We start from the raw sequence: 21,954 nt of genomic DNA on the forward strand, positions 1-21,954 counted from the left end.
AACAAAAAGAGACATGCAACAAGGCTACCTTTTGACACCATATCTCTTCAACTTTATTGACAGTGTTTTTAATATTAATATTTGAAAGACAATTAAAGAATGTCATTTATAAGATATTTTTATTTCTTTGAGCCCTAATAAGCAAGTCATTAGCCAATATAATATTGATTGACTCTACCATTACTATTAAGAGGAAAAAAAAAAAAAAAAAAAAAAAAAAATCTTATTTTGATAAACATCATCAAGCAATTTAGCTTGGCTTTTAGTCTTAAAATTGATTGGACCAAATATTCTACCTATTGGTTATTTAAAAAATTTATCAAATTGGTCCAAGCTTTTAACATGGATAATAGTAAACTTCTTGAGGCTCTCTTTGATACTTCTTTAAAAATGTAGGATATCGATGATTTTTTTTTATCAATAAAATAATACTAAATTTAGAATATTGATCTTCTACAAAATTTAATATGGAAAATAGAACCATTATTATTCTTCTTTCTTGTTTATATTTCTTTCTAGTCATATTGATTTGATCTTTAAAATTTATTTAAAAAATTAAATCTAATTATAAAAAAAATACTAATTCCTTAATATGATCTAAAGTAACATTGTTTGTTTCTTGTAAGGATTGCAAATAGGATTATTTTTGCATCATCAAGTGAATAGAAGCCACCAAAATATTCTTATCCAAATTTTTGTTGGTAGCTCTTCAACCAAATTAAAAAAATATTCAATAATTTTTTTGATTTAAAATTATAGATGCTAAATCTATTTCTTATGGAACTCAAGCACTAAAGCTTATTTGGTCTTATATTTAAAAATTAATATTCTAACTTTCTTTTGAACATGTTGGTGTTGAAGAAAAATAAACAGTTTGTCTTACATTGTTCTACTAAATTAAAAAAATAAATTAAGTGGACATTCAATCTATGATCTTCTACAATGATAATTTATTTATTTTTTCTTATTCAAGACTTAGAAGACAATAAGAATTAAATGGAAATGATTTTGAATTTTTTTTAGAATTATTCCAAAATCAACAAGAAAAAGTTCTTTTGGCATTGATTTCTTTTACTGTCCAATTAAATAATGAGTCTTTGATCATCTTTTATATTCTTAGATTACTAAAGAAGAATTCATGACATGCTTTACCAAATTTGGCAAAAAATTACTTCAAATCAATATCTCTACTGCTAATTTAGTGGTATACAAATGAAATACTCCCAATGATTAAGTCTTTTTATTTTAGTAGAAAGATATTTAGTTAAATTCTCATTATCATAGAAAAAATATGTTAATTTAGCTTATATAGAATAAAGATGTAATACTTAATACTTGAAAAATAAAATCAACCATAATATTAATATTTATTTTTCAATACTTCAATGTAGTGTAATTATATATGAAAGTATAAATGAGCTTATTCAAATAGTTTTTTTTTGGATTTGTTGTACTTTTATCTTTTTCTTTACATATAAAATGTTAAATGGTCTTATCAAAACTAAAACTCTTTTTCTATCAAAACTGGGATATCAAGATTTTATAAATAACTTCTGATTTGACACATTAAAAGTGCAAATGTGAAAATATAAAAAAAATCAAATTTTATTTTTATTTTTACTCATTACCTTATTTTTGGTTAATTTTGATAAAAATACAACTTTTCAAATTACTTCATCAACATTACTTGCATCCCATTAATAAAATTAAATATTTTTTTATTTAGGAAAAAATTAGATTATTATTAAATTTTTTACTATTAATAGAAATTAAAAATTATAAATATAAAAATTATCATTAACTTTAATACTATTTGAACAATTCAAGATTTATTTCTTTTTTCTTTATTACTATTTTTACAAATATTAACCTAAAAAATACATCTAAAGAAAAGAATGCAGCATGGAATAAACAAAACCTTTATAATTTATAAAATTTGTTTGAAAGAGTTTTAAATTTTTTGCACTTTTTTTTTCAAGGATAACTCTAGGATTAAATTTCTACTAATATATTTACCAAAAAACATTACATACAATGATAAGGAAAAGGAAACATAAATGAAATGATATTGGAAAAAGACATTTGAAGATATTCAGTGATAGTTTTACATGAGCACCATTTTGAATACATGTTGATTCAAAAAACATATATAAAAAGATCAAATTAATTTTCTTAATTTTTCACTTAACCTTATAATTTTAGTATGTGGCAAAGAAAAGCTGTATCTTATTGTATATTTATTTTATATTATTTTTAATGCAAAAAAGATTAAAATCATAATAAAAAGAATTTTTAGTGATTATTATTTGCTTTTGAGGAATCACACCGTTTACATGTCAATACACAAGTTTTTAATTAACAAATAATATGGAGTAGAACAATGTTTTTGAGTATTTATTTATTATTAATCATTTTATTATTTTATACAAAATAATAATAAATGACATATAAAATACATCTAGTACTACAGATTTAACATGGCTAATTGTGTTGAATATGTTTGAAGTATAAACTTGCATGTAGAAAATGAGGTCCACATTTTCAATAATGTAGGATTACTTTTATTTTGATGTTATTTTGTGTTCAATGAAATTTTTGGTTCAACATGAAATGAAGAATCACGCTTTTATACATCTATGATACTTCTGTGTACAAAAACATTACAGTTGGTGATCAAAAGTCTTACATACATCTCATAGAAAATAATTTAAAACTAAGGTTCCATATTTTTTTTTAAATAAATATGAAATAATTTTTAATTTTTTTTTTGGATTTGAATTTTTTCATAACAATTCATTGTACATGAGAATGAGTAGAATTGTTGCATTTGTATTCATAACTACTAAAATTCATAATAGATTTTTAATAGAACCTACCACAGTGGTTGAAAGATTATTGTAGAAAAATTTTGAATTTTATTCTGAATAAATAAAGTAACAGTAAATTTTGATGGTAAATTTGAAGTTAATATAATAATTTCATACTCTCACAATTCAAAATAATTAATATTGATTTTATTTTCTTGTATTATTATATTTTGAAGCAAAAAAAATATAATTTTTTAAAAACAAAATAAACAAATTAGTTTACAATTTTTTTGTACATGTGTGTACACTAGCAGGAACTTGTCCCATTGAGTACACAACATGTGTTTATTTTAAATAAATAAATAAATAAAAATCAGTTTAGCTTGTGAGACCAACAAGAAAAATTATAAAAACAAGAAAGCACCTTGTAGTACCTTCAAGAGAGATTTCAAAATCAAAAACTCACCTTCAGCCTGCAACACCAATAAGAGCAATGAGAAAGAATATTTATATAAATGTTTACTAGAAATTCAATGTGAATATTGTAATATTTATTCCATTAATTCTCTTATTCTTAAGAGTAAAATAATAAATATAAAATTTTGCAATAAATTTTGCAATCTATATATATATATATATATATATATATATATGCAATTTTTTTCATACTAAGATAATTTTGAAGAAATTCATTTGATTAAATACGAATATAGGTATATGATTTATTTTATCTTTTTCATTACTTGTAATTTTGTGAAATTTGGCATGATATTAAAATTAGTACTTTAAAATCGGTTTTTGGTTTAGCATTCATTGGAAGATCAGTAAATGTATTCATGTGCATGCATAGGATTATAAGTTGTGAATATTTAAACTTTAGACAAACTTAGACTAATTTTAAATATTAAAAAAAAAATGATTAGTGAATCATTTAATTCATGTGTATCTTTTCCTTTTATAGTTTAGAAAAAAAAAAAAAAAAAAAAAAAAAAGGATAATGTTTTCAGAAACAATAATTGTGTTGTTACCCCCAACATGCAAAGTACAGCTATTTGACCACATTTACAAGTTTTTTGCTGTTCAGAATACCTCAATTATTCTTATCTCATTGTTTTATTCCAAAAGAAAAAAAAGAAAAAAACACCTTTAAGCTACTAGCACTAATTTACAAAATAATTATTTCACAATATGATTCAACTTTATTTTCTTCTCATTCATGCCTTGATGCAATCTCCCCAAGCATTAACTTTCACTTATAGAAGAGAAATCATCTTTATTAATTAAACCCACATCCTCAATTTTTTAGATTACTTCTTGTTACTTCAATTCAAACAAAAATCTTCATTCCAATACTGTAATATTATTGCAAAAAGAAACACCCTCACTTTGAAACAATGATGTGTTGTCAATTCCATGCTATCATACTAATTATACCCACATGAAGTAATAGACCAAAGAGTAACATGCTAACATTTATAGAAACATACATATATATATATATATATATATATATAGGGGAGACAAAAACCTCATGTGCATGAATTCGTTTTTTTTGTCAAAAATTTCCATCAAAAGTTTTCTTTAACTCTTAACTCTCTTCGAGTTAGTCAACAGTGAAGGGGCAACTCTCATAGTTAACTCTTGACTCTAATCGAGTTAGAGTCCATGTGTTAACTCTGTTCAACTTAACTTCGATGTACTAACTTTCTGGATGAGTTAGCGTCGATGCATCCAGAAAACCAATATAATGGTGGGTTGCCTGGCCTGTGATTTATTCTCATGCACGCAGCGGGCTAACCTTTGCTAGATTCCTCTGCATGACCAACATCGGATCATGCAATCATGTGCTACGAGTGAGTCCTCACTCGCATTCAATCCCGGGCTAAGGCGACATCCCCGTCGACGGAATTGCACCTGATGATGCATTGGTAGGTCTACTTGTTTGTCTGTCTGTCTCTCTGTGTGTATGTGTGTCTAGTGCTGTTCATTTGTCCCTTTGTCCGTCCGTCCGTCCGTAAGTAAGACAGACATGCATGGGTGTATACTATGCATATTGTATGTGATGTTCCAGTTTTTATTATTGGAATTATTGTAAGTGCATCAGATTGACAAAGATGGAGCAAATCCGGACGTTGTGATACAGGAGCTTTCTTCTCATGGTCTGATGCCCGAAGAGTGGGGAGGTGATTACCCATGGTGAAGTTAAGTTTTTTACTTATCAAAATGATCTCAAAAGCATTCCCAATTGGAATATATGTTTTGAGAATCTTAAGAATGTAGCATTTTGCAAATGTTAGAAATTGCATGTTCAGTAATCAAGTGTTTCTTTGTCTTCATTTTAAGAGTTCAATCGAATTCTGCCAACAAATATTGTACACATTCTTTTAGTATGCTTAAGCCAATATTGCGAGTTTTGCCTTCCTAGTACATAGTTCAAAGGGCTAAACCTCCAAGCTCGAACGAGGCCCACGGAGACTCAAACGAAGCTCTAGGCGGAAAGGTTTAAGATAAAAATTAAGAAGCTGTTAGTCTCTTCAGCAACTTAATTGTTTGTAAAATGATTGCAAGGGATAAAGATTTTTAGTTTTCTACTCCACGAGGATCCAATCCGGACTGATTTCAAGTCAAAAAGAGAGGGAAGTTCTTCTTCTTCTTAAACACTCCTGAAATTGACGAAGCATCACTGGAACATGCAGCCTTCAAGAAATTGTTAGGATTCAATTGCATGATCGTTCTGGAGCTAATAAACATCAAAGAATTTTTCTCCAAGAGAATATTTTTTGGAGTGCTTGGAGGTGTTCCAAGCAAAAGATTTGGTACTCGACCTTTGAAGGTGCTTGGCGGTGTTGGATGTTGAGCGTTTTTACAAGTCAATTGCAGACACAATCACATTGCACAGGCTATGATGGACAACCCATGGTTTGATCCTAAGTTCCACCTACAACTTCTATTCTGTCTTAATCAACTAGCATTTAACTTGATTGACAGCCAGCCCAGTGACAAAATCCTTCCCAAAACAACGACGTAAGCTGGCTCTGGTATCCAATAGTTACAACACAACAAACCTTCATGAGATGTGTTGATGGAAGTTTCAGCAACCACATAGAATTTTCATAAATATGGTGTCTACTGACGCAAGATGAATGAGAAACAATAGAGAGGGATGCTGTATATGATTCGGCAGTTCGGTTTTCTAAAGCTGATCTCCAAATTGGTATTGCACGGCAAGAAATTGACATCGATGAAAAACACTAATCCGAGCAAGAAATTAGTATGTAATATTGAAATTCTTGAAAGGAAATTTTGTTTTGAAATACAACTTTTAATTCTGAATATGCATCACAGGTTTTCAATTAATTGAATTTTTTTCAAAAAATTGAAAACTTGCAGGAATTGCAAGCCAAAATTCTCAATTAATAAAAATCAAACAATACATTGTATCACAAGAACTGTGTCATTATATTAAAATATAATTTTTTACATTTATTTCATTTCAACATCAAAAGTTCACTGAATGAACAATATTCATATTTCAATTGTCCATGCAAAATATCAAAATTTGTTCAATAATATTACATACATTAGCCAAAGTTTTAATATATGTATATATACACTACTAAAAACATTTAGTGCTCAACTATCATTTAGATTGCTAAATGATTTCCTTTCTGGAGAGAGATATATATATATATATATATATATATATATATACATATAAATGTATTTGATAAAATAAAAATAAAACCAAGATTACAGAAACCATGTTAAAAACATCTTTTTGATCAATTTATGTTTTTTTAAAAAATTTAAAATATAGCTCACGCACAGAATAAAACCAACTGAGCTCTGATCAATTATCAGAATGTGATGATAAAAATAGACTGCTCAATTGGACATCCATATGAAATTTATTAATCTTATATAAATCTTTTATGTAAAGCAACTCAGGGGGACAAATACATGGGATAAAAACATGGCCAACTGCACATATATATATGCACACACAATATAATAACATTCCGTAATATATACACTTCTCCAAAAGGGTATAAAAAGCAAGATATTTCCTTAATAATTCGAAGTAGAGGGTTGCCGAAAGTTCTAGAAACTGTGATTTCTACGGGCTTTCCACGAAGAAGCCAAAGCCACGTCGGCTGAGCATTGAACAATCCACATCGGAACAATCTCCATTGGCCACGTAGACGATGTGGATTGTTCCGATGTGGATGCCCAGGGTAGACTTGGTCACACTCCAGTGGCCACGTAGACGCCAACCTGGCAACCTAGCATCCAGAGCCAGCTGACGCGCTTGCCAGCCCTAAGATTCCAGATCCTTCTCCTGCTTCCGAGGGGTCCTTATTCTTCAACGAAACCCTTAAGTCCCTCCCATTGTATTTTTACTGTGTCTGTAGCGAGGCGGTGTGCGTTTCCGTGCCTCTGTAGCTTGTGATGCAGTGATCTGAACCCCGTGCGGCGATTATCAGTCACTTCACGGGGGATTACCCAATTGGGTTGGCAAGGAGGTGCTGAGCAGTGCTTTACAGCAGGTGCCAGCGAGCCAGATGTCGGTGGGCGTGTGACGAAGTCTACCCTGCTTGCCGGCGTTGGGAACTGTGTCCGAGGAGGGGGGCTGGATAAGGAGATATTAGACGCGCTTTGTTGCCTTGTCACGGTTTGCTTCAATCAGCCTTGTCGCGAACCAATTCAACGTCTGCCGAAGTGGCAGGGAGTGACACCTGCTCTGCATGGGTCTTCCTCCCTGACGTGGCTGTAGTTGCGCTGGTTTGCGGGGTTTTGTGTTTTTGGCTGCTAGAGGATCGGGAAGTGCATTTCAAGAGATATGACCTGCTTGGAATCTTGTTACTGTGAAACAGCTAAAATTCATGGGTATCTGACGCTGAATGGTCAAGGGGAATGCAATTTTATTGGATTTTAAAGAAGGGGATTTGAACTTTTCGTCATCATTCTAAAAAACACCAAAACAAAAATAAAAATAAAAATAAAAAGATTTCAAAAACAGCGAAAGAAAAAACAAGCTGGTTTGCACTTCTTTTTAATGCCTGCAAAGATTACTTCGCGTCCCTCATTCTCTGTTCGGATCGCATGTCCTCGCTTTAGTCACAGATTCTATTCTGTCATGGTTTATTGCCTGCTAGCATGGGTAAAGCGCTGTAACAGTTGCAGAGCTTTTCATGCTGTTGAAGCATTTTTTTTTTCACAAAGCCAAAAAAGCAAAGCCTAGTACTGCGGTTTATCGAAACCACAGTTTGGGCCCACCATCAGGATTCTAGGATTTAAAGGTGTGAGCGTGTGAGAGAAGAATGAAGACGACTGCGACGGAGAAAAACTAGCACCCTCGACATGCAGTTCATGGCACCGAGGTTTGCCTCGAGGACGTACGAAATGTCTCTTTCCAGTAAAAGCACGTGATACTTGTGTTGACGCAGGGAAAGAGAACAAGAGATGAACTGCGAATGGTGGGATGCATCGAAAAAAATGGAAAAGATACTGCATGCTGCAGTAAAGCAACCCATATTCTTATTTTTTACTTTTTACATTTTATTTCTCTATTTATATGTATTTTGAGAAGGGGTAGATGCTGTATTTATGGAAATCTAAGAGTTTAATCAATGAAGAAACCTAATGAAGTGAAGCAAGGCTCATGAATGCGTCGTCATGATATTTGCTATTTTTTCCTAAATTATTTGTTTTGTGCTGGGGGCATATATGCTTTATCCTATTAATATTAATATTTTTAATATTTACTGGGTCTTCTCCTGCAACAGGTGGTTAACTAGTGCTCATTCAGCACATTGTTTTTATAATGTCTTCTCTCGCTTACTGGCCACATCTCACAGAGCGGTAGGGAAATGGAGGGAGGGGTTTTTAACCGCTGGGTGAATTTTTTATGGCGATCTTTGGTGTGAAACTGAGAGAGGTGGTCTCAGTCAACGATGCCACTACAGGCTGAGCACACACTACAAGAATTGGGGTCTTCTCTTCCAGTCATTGATAGATCGAGGTTTTAGACACGCTTGGAGATAGAAGAGGATCTTTGTGGAGAGATTGTTGCAATTTAGTATTAGGAGGCTTATTGGAGGGAGTTGAAGGTTGTTCGTGGGAAGAAGTTGTCGTCTGACCTTGTCGTTTTGGAATTGTTGAGTACCCATGGGCTCTTTGATGGCAGGATGGGATAACAATCCCTGGAACGAAGAGAAAGGTACGGCTCGCGATGTGTGTGCGGTTGTGGTCAGTGAAGTGTAACCAATTCAGGTGGACTTGTTGAGTTTGGTTTTAGGATTACTGAGTAGTGCTGATTATAGTATAAAAATGCGACTTGCTTGCTGGTTGGAACGAGGCTTGTTGGATGGTAACTGGAGCAGAAGGGAGCCCCTGTCATGATGTCGGTGATGTTATCGAAAACGGGATCGAACATGTGCGCTGTACAGTAGGATAACGTGTGTACTAGTTTTTCTTCTGTTTGTGTTTTATTATTTTACTTCATTTTTCGTTAAGATAACGATAGATTGTAGTTTTTTGACATGGTGCAAATCTATGTGCAGTGCTGACTCGAAGCAGGACCTCTTTAACTAAAGAGAAAATCGAGGAGTATTGGCGGAAAAGGCAACAAGCTATGGAGGAGCACTTGAGAGAGGCTTCGGCACAAAAAAGTCCTAATGAATCGGGAGCGGTATTTTTCCATGACTGATAAATCTTTGTCGTTTAGCTGGTTTCTTCATCCTCAGGTCGATTGATTTGAAATTGAGACCGCATAGTAGGGCTTTCAAACTCCTGAACACAATCTCAGTTTATTTTTTCTGCCTCCGTTGCACCTACAATTTACAGATCTCAGGCTTGCCTAAAGATGAATCTTTCTTGGAGAAAGTTGGACATGAATTTCTAATCTTTGGATCACGGAGTGGCGCGATGTTTTGCAGACTTCCGGGAAGCCTAACATCGACATTCCTCAGACTGTAGTCGAGGAAGTGGAGCTGCCCATGGCAATGAGTCCAGATTGGTACTTACGTTCTCCTCGAATTTGTACCAAAATTTTAACTATATCGGACGAATTTTCATAGTCTAAATTTGTGTGATGATTGAAACTGGTGTGATTGTGAGGAAGTTCACTTTCTATTTTTGAATTTTGTTCATCCTGTACTTGTAAGGAACGTACAGGCAACGACTGACTTAGTACTGATCGCAGGTGGATGCGTAGCAACTGGGCGTTTCTAAATTGTCCGCCGGAGAAGGTAGTCGTGAGTAATCATAGCACATATACAGCTCAGTATGAAGTTGCAAACAAGCACAAACAGGCAGTATAGAAGTGGCGGTAGTCTTATAAAGCATATAACTTTTTGAAACGTGTGTCTTATCTTCTTCGGTATGTGCACATAGTTTGAATTTGAACAGGCTTGTAAGTTGGCTACAAGTTCAAAAACTGTTCGACACAGGGCCCGTGAACTAGAACTAAGATTGAATGTATGAGGTACCTTATGTCCATTTTATGGCATGGGTTTTGTGCGACAGGCAAGTAGAAGGGCATCAATTGCATTGTGAGGTGAGTTTGTACATAAGTAGGTGGTAACCACGGATTTTGGCGAGGTTGATGACCACATTTATACATAGCGTGCCAAGACTTAGAATGCCAGGACCTGTAACAGTATTTATGATCATGTGAAATATTATACCATGTGCAATATTATACCATGTGAGAGAGTTATGAAAAATAGCTACCGAGGAAAACCTGTTCGGTAGTATATGACTTTATTGCGTTACAGTTCTGCTGTAATACTCATGTTATAACACTGGTGCAACAAACTATTGGGAAGTGAAATGCAACTACTGCTTTTACAATGAAATAGCCAAGCACAAAAACGATGAGTTCTGTTCCATGTACCTCTTTTTGCTACAACAACCGTAAGTGCAAATTCAGTGCGAATTTGCACACATACGCGTACACATTATCTAAAGTGGATAAGGCTTTTAAAAATCTTCTTTCTTTAAAGAACACTTTTCTAAAAGAATGGTTTCTACAATGCTGTTCTGACACTTTCGAACCAACACTCGCCTCACAGCAAAAGTACCGAGCAACAAATAACAGCAAGGAGCAGTTGCAGCACCCTGTTTGCAGCTGCCTGAAATATGTACACTTCTTGTCAGTCATGTTAACTCATTTAAATTAAACGAGATCGCGAAGATAAACGTCCAAACGCACATTTCCGCTTCCGAGATTACCGGTTCGTGATGGTCGATGCCGCACATGTTCACACCCATCGCTTCCGCTTAATTGAGGACCCTTCTGGGCTAACTAGTGGCCTGTTGTCCGATGAACCACCAGACGTTTCGAGAATAGCAGAGAAATTGGATTTGTAGTTCATGTCTAACGAAGATGCTCTGCGATGACTTGCACTCACGACTCCCAACCTGGTCCGAGGGCTGTTGGGGACTGTTGGACTGCTGTTCCGAGGACTGTTAGGGACTGTTGGACTGCGCATCTGTGAACTGATCGTCTTTTTGATCTCGGCAGAAGGGGTTCTGTTCAGAGGTTTACTCGGGTGTTTCTCTCCAGAAGCCGTCCTCGATCCTGATGTTGCAGATGTGTAAATCCTATTGCTCTCTGATCGAGCGAGGCCACGGGCACTACTCGCGGTAGATGCCACTGCTCTACGTAAATCTGTTGCAAGTCAAGATAAGGAAGGATGTGAGAACTCCGCAAGTATCAATGCCGACACGATGGAACAAAATAGAACGAAATCCTAGAAACTGTCTGAACTAAAACCTGGCTCATGTTCACTCCTTCCTCTGAATGCCCACTGCTCTCACCTGATGACACCCACTTCTGTTTCTGGAGCGTGCGGTTGTAAGAGGGGCCTTTCGTTCCGGAAAGGCGATCCTTAGTACTACGGCACCTTGAATCGTCACCCGAACTACAATATTCACTTCCTAAGCGGCTTTCGACCTCAGTCTCAGAAAATGCGAGTGAGTTAACTGAGCAGTCATCGCCGATTGTTGATCCGGGTGGAGATGAGTAATCCAGAGAGGTCTCTTGATCATATCCGTGCTCTGACCTTCCATCGTCTGTGAAATCATAGTGTCTTTGTACGTTTATGTGTAAGTTTCTAAAGCGACCTGTGTTGCTTGAGGCCTCCCTCCTGAAGCGTCCTATGTGTTCTTGGATAGGGTCATGTCCAGAAGGATAAGGAGCGTGCTTGTGAGAGAACCTTTGTCTCTGTGAGGTCCCATTACCACTACTTGTGGAAGGAGCAGAAGATGTAGAATTCCGTCGACTTCGAGGCACACCTGGATACTGGTATACCTTAGACTTTTGAACCTGTAATTTCAAACAAGCGCAATAATTCAAGTTTACGAGGGAATTCTAGCCGATGAGGCTGCACGGTTGAGAACGTGGAGTGGTTTTCAGTAGGGATAATTTGCGACCAATCCTGCAAACCAAAAAAGAAGATAGCCCAAGGTATCCGACCTTGCAGCGACGCAGCTCAGATGCAAGCCTACATCAACTGTGAATGGGAGATTGGAAAATGCTGAAATGCAGGAAGATACCTTCGATTCCAGAGCTTGGATGTCCTGCTTTAGGTAAGCTAACGTGGAATCCTTTTCTCTGCAAAGCTCTTCTAGCGTAGCTAACCTCTGCTCATCAGTCACACCCACACCCTCAAGTCATTGTCCAACACCGTTTCTAGAATTGACATTTCGATGTAATTTCAACACGGTGAATTTCATTTACAAACACAGCACCTGAAATAGTAGTAATGAGGGAAAAAAAAAAAAAAAAAAAAAACAACAACAACAACAACAACAACCGTGCGGACTTACATGTTCACTGGCGGCTTTGGTCGTTTCGGTTTCAGCGAGAAGTTTATTAAGTTCAGCGTCACGCCTTTTGAAATCCTCTTTCATCTCCTCCATTTCTTTGTTTTTAGCCTCGACCAGAGCCTGCCAATCCAAAAAATACGTCAGATGAATGGTCTTACCTAGTCTCAATTACTCATATAGGTCGCTTGCTTGCAATATGCCTTCTATATTAAACCGGGTCCGGTGCCTTCGTAAGAGTTATGTTACCCACTGGCACATGATTCGTATTGCAATAAACTGCTATCTAGTTCGCACAATTGTGTTCTCTGGACAAACATCGTGCCTTGCCTTAGGTTCGTTCATGGTTTTCACTTGATTAATTTTGGTTTTAATTTCGCCAGATTTAACGTTTACTTTATTTCTTTCTTGGCTAGCTGCTCTTTCACAGAAAAGAGCTCCATAATCTCTTGGAGTTGCTGTTGGGCAAAGTTTGTTTTCTTCATTTATCTATCTTGTATTATGATTCCCTTTCAGATTCTGAACGGTGCGTTAGAAAAATAAATGAAGCTCACTGGTCTGAAGTTCAAAGAGACCCACTTTTACTCGTGTTTTCCAGCTGAAACTATGAGCTGCTTTATCAGAGAAATTGCAGATGAAGCAACTTATCCATTTCAGTTCATTTGCCCCCTGCGATCACATTTTAAGGAGTAAGTAATGCTAACCTGCTGACTCTTCTTCAAATCCGCGACTTCCATCTCTTTGTACTGGATCTGCCTTACCAACTCGGCAAAGTCCTCAAGACCTTTGACCTGTCAATTTGAGTGGCATTCACATTTGTTCCCACATTTCAGTGCGAGGCTCTTGTGGGTTCCGTCTAATAGCAAATTGGACCACTTAATTTAGTAATACAATCCCAAAATTAGATTTTTCAAAGACATGATATGCAATAAGTTGAAGGTTCATAACAATTCACGGCGAGTATGGTGACAGAAATAAAGGGAGTAGCTTCACGAACAGTACACGAGGCCACTTTGATCCCAACGGCATTGAATCCCGCTTTTAACCAAGAAAACCATAGTGAGCTATGTATACTATTACTCTGCTGGGACTTGTGCAACTCATCCTCCTATTCAGTGCATGTTCAAGCAAAGTGGTTGCATTAACCTTATTGTCCAAATCCCGCTCGATATATTTTGAAAGCCTGCCGCTTTGTGCGCCATCACATCCAGCAGCGTCTTGTTCCAACTTTTTCATTTGGTTTTCCATAGCTGTGACCTGGATCCGTCATATATATATATATATATATATATCAAAAGAAGAGCTTAAAAATGACATGTTATACAGCTTGTCAAGTGAAAGAAACAAAATCAAAGAAGGAAATCGGCATGTAGTTGCTCTCGTTTCAAAGATGAAGGATGCGTTTAACCCAGTAATTAGGCTACGTACTTTAGCTGCCGCCTTGTCCAACTCTCCTAACAACTGCTCTGCCAAGTCCTCGGTGGAATTCCTTGGGCACGCAATACCTCCGCTTCGAAGTCCAAAATTCCTGTCTTCGCTCTGCCCAGTGTAACGTGGATACCTTACAGGGGCTAAACTTTCATCAGCTCCATACAGAGACTTGGTTCTTTCACTCCAGTTCGGGTACTTCGAACACTTCTCTTCTCCACCTCCTAAAGGCTTTCCTGCACCATAATTTGTTCCCAGGTATTGCCTCCAAGCAAGTATACTTTCTTCGATTTTTGATATGTCAGTCCAGGTAGTAGATCCCTGCGTGGCGACCACAAGTTATGGACTGCGGTAATTATGCATTCTATGAAAGGGCAAAGATTACTCAACCAACAGGTAAGGAGGCGTCTCTACTGTTCATAGACATACCTGCACTTCATTGAGAAGATAACTGTCAAATTCCGAAGGAGAGAGGCTGAGCGCTGCTAGTGCTTTGGGGACCGAAGCATTCCAGCAACTAGCAACTGCTAAATGCATCGAGGCAACTTGGGTTTTCGCATCCTCCACACTTGTATCCAATGCAGCCATTACTTTTGAAGCCTCCTTGTCTAGGACTGTCAGCATTTGTTTCTGCACCGGATAATGGGTGTAAAAAGCTGAGAGCATGACAAATCACTTGAAGACTGGACACCGTACCCCGCATTAAAGGTTTAAGAAAAATTTCGGGATCGTACCCTAAGATCAAGCACCACTGCTGCACACAATGCTCGCATCGCTTTATCTTCCTTGTGAGTGGCCCCGTTGCCCATCACGTCCGACCTCGATCGATATACACCTGAATTGTTGCTAATTGTCGCCTGCAGCTCCCACCCAATAATCCAATCATCAACTCCACGTGCACATCAGCTAAGTTTTTATATTGTGATCTCACTTTACATACACATCACGCAAATCGTGTGGCTTCTACGCCATGCTTTTCAGTCTAGGACTGTTAGCATTTGATATGCTCGAAAGGATTTCTGTGAATGGATCTGCATACCTGTGGGGGAGTAAGCAGAGGGGATTCCACGCCCGATGGACGTTCAGAAGAAAGGTTGTTTGCGAAAGATGAGGTCAAAACCCTCCACTCGAAGGTCCCTTCTACTGCTGGATTGCAGATAGAGTACATAGCATTGGAACGTTCAGGAGTGGAAATGTCGTAGAAGTCCTGTGAGGTTTCTACCATGGGGTTTACATACCATTTGGCCTCCTTCGTCCACACTTCATCACTAGCAGGACAACTGCTTAAAGCGCTTACAGACTTACAAGGGGATCTCTCCACGAAAACCACGTCCTTATTTACAGGACTATCTCGAGACAGCCGGCGCTCATAACCATTATCGTCACCTCTAAGTTCTGAATCAACGCGACAACTTATCGCTGGCCTCGTGCAGCTCCAAGCTTCATTCATATCAAGTTTCGCTTTAATGTTGTCCCCCTCGAAGCTGCGCCGCATGGCTGCAAATCCACCTTGACCGGGTGTCTTAGGGCTGATGCTCCGGCCAACCAGATTTTCGAGTAGTTGGAGTGTTTCGGGATGATTGACATGAGTGTTGCTCTGTTTGCAAAGCTCGCTCAATTCTTGCCTGAGTAAGACAAGCTCCTTCTCCTGTAAGCACATTGCAACGAGAATTTCACTTGTTAGTTAGAGCGGAACACGATGTTTTGGGCAAAATACTCACCTTCGATGTTGCCCACCTTAGAATGAGCGATTGCAATGGCAATTCTGGAAGAACGCAAAGGTAACAACGTATTGAAGGCAGAGATGCAAAATGATTTTGAAAGTTGCCCACCCGATTCTCGACGGTCCTGAGAAGTGTGTCAATTTCTTTCCTGTTTCTTTGTTTCGCCGCGGCAGCGGCAGCAGCAGATACTGCAACAATCAAAACGCGCTGCATTGGAGCAAAGTCTTCCCAAGCTTGCGCCTCCTTGTCTCCCAGCTTGCCGCCAATGCTCGTGACACTGGTGGCCAGCTCTGCGTTGATAAGGCGTCCATCCAAGGAAATGTATGCAAATTTTCCAGTGGAGTCATCGGCAGTGAGTTTTTCAGGGATTGGATCTTTTCGGTTTTCCTTCAAGGATAACGACGTCGTCAGTATCGGTCCCAGAACAATGGTATCTCGCTGCCTCGTATCCAGGGAAGCTGCACGACGATGATGTCTCCTGTTACTACCCATGGATTTATTCGAAGTTTCGTCCTCGCAATTTGCCGCCTCTTTGAAGGTCTGCTCAAATTCTGCACGTCGAATAGCCTCATCCAACCTTCTTGGAGAGGATAAACTGTCTGGTTCTGGCTGAAACTTGTAGCTTCTTCGCGGTAGGGGCTTCAGAATCTGCTGCGATTTGTGATCATCGGAATCTTGCCTTTCCATCGCAAAGGTAACCAGTCCATCGTTGAGAGTCTCATTCACCGAGCTGATTTTCTTGTCAGGCACCTGCTGGCGACGATTGAGCGTCAACTGCATCATCTTGATCCAAGGAGCGCTATTTGCCCCCTCTTCACTTCTTGTCATGGGCGCTGCTTTCTCAACTTCCCTGAGTTGTCTTCCACATTTCGGTGTTAGTGAATCTCGCCATTGAGCGAAACCATATCCCAATGCACTACCTATTACTAAGTACACAATTTCTAGCTCAAAGTAATATAATTTTTTCATGTTGTAGTTACTCGAGAACAGACCGCACGGAACTTCCATGATTATTTCTTAGATTTGATCCAGCCACAACTCTACGACATGAAAAATGAGGAGGTGCATCTATAAGCTAAGATTTGCCGCTGCGACGAAGAACTGATTAATACCAATTGATGCGGATTGAGCCCTGCTATTCCTTCTCCATTACCAACTACACCCTAATGCCGACATTTAGAGTATTTTTTCGGTGTAGTTCCAACTTCAGGAAGCTGATCTTTGTGGATACGGGCCTTCTACCACTTTCACTTATGCTCTTCACAGCCATGGTATTCCCCTCGTTGCCCACTATGTAAAACCGAGAAGCCAGCTCGAAATCAGAATGCAAGCTCAATTTTATCAAAACTTCAAAGGAGTTTGGGCACGACAATTGAAGTATCAATTGGGCTGTTTATAAATGAAGGGTGCGGCTCCCACCTGTTAGCAACTTGCAGGATGCAGTCGAACTAGCGAAGGAGGCGATCAATGGACACAATTCCGCTCATGCGATCTTCGAACTTTCAAACCTAGGACGTGGTCTCAAGAACTCCACGTTTCCAAATACACAGTTACCCTTCACAACTTCGCAGCAAATCCTCCACGAACTCGACGTTCTCTTAAAACACCAGTCATCACCAGCTTCCCATTGCTCTACGTCCAGAGCTCATTTCCTAACCCCCCGGCTTATAGCTCTCGAACACACCACATGACTATTGCCAAGCATCTCCAACTAAGCTGCCTCAGGAAACAACAGCTTGCTATTCCATGCCACACATCCTCCGCATCTGACAATGGTCCACAATTTCCGAGGTCCCCCAGAACAGGCCAAGAAGTTTGTGAGTGATGATCAACTGCAAGAGAATTCCCAGCGAAATGATCCCAGCATGTATTCTCGGTGGGAACGGGGGCTTATCCGTCCCCGATCGACGCTGTTAACCGTTTAGTCCGGGTACCGTCGTGAACAGCGGACTAGTATTGAAGATCGCAGAGTGAGGGATTCTATGCTTGGCTTGTTTCAGCCCGCGCTCACATTACTTCTTCGGAGCCATATTAGGAATTGCTTTGATTATCCACCGGATCTGCGAGAGCATCAGATGCTGATGCAGCGAAAAACTTTCTCTCATCCAGGATCTTCAATCTCGCGGAATCTTTGATTATCGACAATTACTAGTTCTAGTAAAGGCACCATGTTACCTTTCAGATTGCAAAGCTTTCTAGGAGAATCTGTGTCTCCCGAGCCCGGGAATAAACTCTTTGTTCAACAAACCTCTTCTTCAGTTTGCATTCTGATTGAACACTGTGAGAGCACTTTGTACTAAAGAATGTCTGGGAAAGAAACGACCTTCCCAGACCAACCGTGTTGAATTAATGCCCACTTTATGAAACTGAAAAAAAAAAAAACCACCCCAAAATATATAAATCCTCATCATCCTCAATCGCCTTTTAACATGTCGAAGACACGCATTGATGGGCGAAGAAACAAAAAACTCTCATTTGGTCAACTACCATGAATGCAAACACCATTAAAAGCGACTGCGAGAACTTTCCAGTCCATTCAGATAAGCGAAATGCGAAGGAGGTTGCTATTCGTAGCGGACACACATTAAAAGACTCCTACCAGAAAAAGAGGCTCTCTGTCACCCTCCACGTTCGTCAATGCACTTAATTTGCCGACGATGTCGAAAGTGTGCATCTACCCAACTGGCGCCTGTGGGCACAAAATCCCCTACACCGACTTATGACCGAAACTTTTATTGTAATTTCCTGCTTCAATCCAGTGCTCCCCTTCAGGCAGCCCTTGCATCATCATCTGCGACCAGGGTGATCTCCGATTGTCCTCCTTCACGTCGCTGCGCCTTCGATTCTCGATAACCCTGGATGGATTCCTTCTTCCAACCTTGCTTGCTTGCATGCTCTCTCGCTCTCTCGTAACTCCTACCACGTTCCAGCTTTGCTAATTTTGACAGGAGCTGCAGGATTGTCAGTAATGCAAAGCAGGAATCGAGATAAATGATTGAAGTTGCGCAAATCTCTGGCGAGGGAGTGACAGTGTCAGGAATTTTTCCACGGAAGTGGAAAAACGACGATCGGAGTAGAGGGATCCGGCTCTCTGGGTTTAGAATGCCGAAGGAGTAACAACCTTCTCTGCTAAATTTGTTAAGTGGGTTATTTTATCTTGATTAGTTTCGACACAGCATTTGCTTGAATGGATTAATAAAAATAAAATAAAATAAAATAAAAAAGCAAGAGATTTGCATCCTTGGGTCTTAATACTTCTATGCGTGGGATGAGGACATGGTGTGTTATAGAGAGGGAGATGGATGATTTGCACCAAGTTTAGCTTGCTTTGCTTTGCTTTTGGTATGCGCATGATAAAATTGTTGTTTAGGATTTTTATTGTGTTACCTAATTAACAAAAAAAATCTAATTTCTATTCTTTTGTTGGTTGTTTAGAATCTGTTTAATTTTATTTAAGATATATTATTTTGTTTTGGAATTTTTTTCTATAACTAATCCAAATAAATGAAAATTAGTCAAATAATAGTAGCAAGATATTATTAAGTATGACATACCAATAAATAGGATTAAATCTTATATTGCATAAGTAACCAAATTTACATTATGTATAGGCCAAAAGAAATATTCAGCCATTTGTTGACTTTGACATATATATATATATATATATATATTTTTTGTCTGGGTCTTTCTATAGCCATCAATCCAGTAAGGTGTAATGATTTATTTTATTCTAATAATGTGCTAAATATTTGGCCTAATGAATGTTCGATCTACCTGTAAAGAAATGTTTTTGTAAGACACCAACTATGTTAATCTTAAATGCCTTCAATGATTTCAACCTTGATTGCCTCTTTAATACATATGTTTTTTTTCTAAAACAAAAAATAAATATCAAACTAGAGAAGAACCATGCCTTACTATTCTACAGATTAGAAATCTAGGAGTAGGATTAATATTGATATTAAGAACAAATTCTACATTTTCAAAGAAGACTTTTATTATTTCAAAAATGTTAATGTTGAATTTTAATTTTTTAAAAATTTTGAACTTATTTTTTTATTTACTAAATTCTTTAGAACAATTCTTTAATGTTTTATGCAAATGATGGAGATTAAGCATACATGATTCAGTAAAATTTCTCATATATAGACTCTAATGAGTCTAATTACTTCTGGCATATAGTTGTGTTTTCGATAATTTTTAGTATTTTCATGTGTGACGTGTTCTTTTTACTACAGAAAAAAACTTCTTTGTGCCAAAATCTCTAAGTTTTTTACAGTTAAATCATAGACCTTGGACATCTTCTTTAATTTTTTTTGTTTGCTATAGAATTGAGTCTTGTTATAGTTTCTTTTATCTTTTTATTAAAACATAATAATTTTAGATAATCTTGCAATTATAAATAAACTCTACTAACTTTTCTTTTTTAATTTTTTTTGTAACACAAAATACTTTATTTTTACAATACTATATATAAATTTTAATAAAATAACATAGGTATATTTTTTTAAAATATGTTTTTACTAGTACTAATATAATTTTATGAAATTTATTCTAATATTCCAAAATCATATTTTAAAATTATAGATATTTTAGAAAAAATATTATTATTTTTATTGTTAAAGAGTTGGATTGATAAATATTTTAGAAGGTAATCCAAAAAAGCAATGTTGCTAATAGTTTTTAATCTATTATATTTTTTTCTTGAAAATGCATCTTTTCTCATGTAAATCTATTTAACTAAGTAAGAATCTCATTCCATTTTTTTTTATTGTGCCAAGAGAATTTGAGATTATTGATGTAAATAAAAAGATCTTCAAGTTGGACCTTATTGTAAACACATTAAACATGTCTTATTCTTCTCTAGTTAAGATAAACTTGCATTTAAAGGTTTTATCTTTTCTTCTTTGATATTATATTCTTATCTCATTTAATAATCTATAGCATTTTATATACAATTAGTTGCTAGTATAAAAAAATCTAAAATTAATACTTCTTATAGTAATTACTAGTAGAATAGTAATATTATTTTTTTGTAAAAACATTACTTCTGTAAAGATAATATATAATCTTCATTTCTTTTATAGATTTTTTTAATATTTTATAAAATGCTTAATATACAATAAAATCCACATTTATATCCTTTCAATTCCAATCCTATTAGAATGGTAAACTTATTATGGTGTTATTTTATATATATACAATTATGCTTCAAGCAATAATTTTCTATTCAAATCTCTTGTATTTTTATTTTTTTTGCCAACTAATTTGTTTGTAACATTATAATGTCACGTCTTTGTTGTGATTTTTGTAAGTATCTAAAATATTTTTAAAAATTATAAGTTATTAAAACCTTTAATAATATAAAAAATAATATTTATCTTTATTTGATAAGAATTGAACAAAGAAGAGAATTTGTTTCCTAGCACCAAATAACATTGTAGTAATTGTATTGTCTTCCTTGAAGGAGAAGTAGTTTATTCTTGTAAAAAATGTCTTCGTATTAGAATAGTAAGAGGCTGTTTTCATTGTTAAAATTTCAGGTTTTTTCTTATTATGACATCAAAATTGAGATTTTTGCATCCATTAGGGAAATTTATACTAATAATATGATTAATTTAGTGAATTTTTTAAATAAATAATTACTTAATTATTGAGACCTTTTCTTCATCTATGTCCAAATATGTTTTCTATATGCTTATTAGAATAGCTTATGGACAATTTTTTTAGTTTATATTATAATCTCTTAGCATTTTTTTATTAAAATTTACTAATTTTTCTTAAGTTCCAATATATTATTAAATTAATGTAATAAATTTCTATACTTTTGAAAATTAAATGCTATTGTGATTTGTCAAATATATCCAAAGTGACATCTTTATTAAGATGTTTATTTCAATATTAATTTCTTAGATTAGTCATTTTAAAGCATAAAGGATTAATATTGCTTTATCTTATATAAACAAGATTTAAAGGAATAATAATATTTTAAAATATTACTCTAATTAAATAGAATAAGTGGATTTATTTAATTATAATATTTTTAATTAAAATTAGATTCTAGTATTAATTAGAGGCTTTGCTATAATATAAATTAATATTACATAAATCCAAAGATATTTGTATTATAAGTATTTATGTTGTGGTCATCATTTAGTTATTCT

General features: G+C 36.0%; 2 protein-coding genes and 1 long non-coding RNA gene across 5 annotated transcripts; 2 read left to right on the forward strand and 1 right to left on the reverse strand.

Moving 5' to 3' along the window:
• Nucleotides 1–4,487: 4,487 nt before the first annotated feature.
• LOC149987632 (uncharacterized) lies at nucleotides 4,488–6,121 on the forward strand. Its single transcript, XR_016497862.1, has 2 exons — nucleotides 4,488–4,735; nucleotides 4,951–6,121. It is a non-coding gene; the product is annotated as an uncharacterized LOC149987632 (long non-coding RNA).
• A 2,710-nt stretch (nucleotides 6,122–8,831) lies between these two features.
• Nucleotides 8,832–10,514, forward strand: LOC112293637 (uncharacterized). The gene is made up of 4 exons (XM_024543300.3): nucleotides 8,832–9,027; nucleotides 9,371–9,498; nucleotides 9,746–9,825; nucleotides 10,012–10,514. The coding sequence occupies exons 1-4, from the start codon at nucleotides 8,976–8,978 to the stop codon at nucleotides 10,127–10,129; spliced, it is 378 nt and encodes a 125-aa protein (XP_024399068.1). The 5' UTR covers nucleotides 8,832–8,975; the 3' UTR covers nucleotides 10,130–10,514.
• LOC112293636 (uncharacterized) lies at nucleotides 10,434–17,611 on the reverse strand. 3 transcript variants are annotated; one of them, XM_090256911.1, is made up of 14 exons: nucleotides 17,210–17,611; nucleotides 16,903–17,080; nucleotides 15,899–16,640; nucleotides 15,106–15,714; nucleotides 14,801–14,923; nucleotides 14,496–14,696; nucleotides 14,067–14,387; nucleotides 13,785–13,895; nucleotides 13,343–13,429; nucleotides 12,642–12,761; nucleotides 12,369–12,455; nucleotides 11,631–12,138; nucleotides 11,043–11,481; nucleotides 10,434–10,942 (listed from the first exon to the last, which is right to left on the reverse strand). In XM_090256911.1, the coding sequence occupies exons 3-13, from the start codon at nucleotides 16,616–16,618 to the stop codon at nucleotides 11,072–11,074; spliced, it is 3,297 nt and encodes a 1,098-aa protein (XP_090113037.1). In that variant the 5' UTR covers nucleotides 16,619–16,640; nucleotides 16,903–17,080; nucleotides 17,210–17,611; the 3' UTR covers nucleotides 10,434–10,942; nucleotides 11,043–11,071. The 3 variants fall into 3 exon arrangements, with proteins under 3 accessions (XP_090113037.1, XP_024399067.1, XP_090113038.1); XM_024543299.3 differs by lacking the exon at nucleotides 16,903–17,080 and having other exon boundaries at nucleotides 10,434–11,481; nucleotides 17,210–17,490; XM_090256912.1 differs by lacking the exons at nucleotides 11,631–12,138; nucleotides 16,903–17,080 and having other exon boundaries at nucleotides 10,629–11,481; nucleotides 17,210–17,349.
• Nucleotides 17,612–21,954: the final 4,343 nt, after the last annotated feature.

The sequence above is a fragment of the Physcomitrium patens genome, chromosome 16, assembly GCF_059467195.1.
Source record: "Physcomitrium patens ecotype Gransden chromosome 16, ASM5946719v1, whole genome shotgun sequence".
Lineage (NCBI taxonomy): Eukaryota > Viridiplantae > Streptophyta > Bryopsida > Funariales > Funariaceae > Physcomitrium > Physcomitrium patens.

Bases quoted from the DNA above. Each gene is read 5' to 3' on its own strand.
- LOC112293637 (XM_024543300.3), top strand. From the start codon at position 8,976: ATGGGCTCTTTGATGGCAGGATGGGATAACAATCCCTGGAACGAAGAG. The intron at 9,028-9,370 runs GTACGGCTCGCG...ATCTATGTGCAG, and splicing joins TCCCTGGAACGAAGAGAAAG to TGCTGACTCGAAGCAGGACC. The intron at 9,826-10,011 runs GTACTTACGTTC...TACTGATCGCAG, and splicing joins ATGGCAATGAGTCCAGATTG to GTGGATGCGTAGCAACTGGG.
- LOC112293636 (XM_090256911.1), bottom strand. From the start codon at position 16,618: ATGACAAGAAGTGAAGAGGGGGCAAATAGCGCTCCTTGGATCAAGATG. The intron at 14,388-14,495 runs GTATGTCTATGA...GTCGCCACGCAG, and splicing joins ATCTTCTCAATGAAGTGCAG to GGATCTACTACCTGGACTGA. The intron at 11,482-11,630 runs GTGAGAGCAGTG...GACTTGCAACAG, and splicing joins ACAGAAGTGGGTGTCATCAG to ATTTACGTAGAGCAGTGGCA.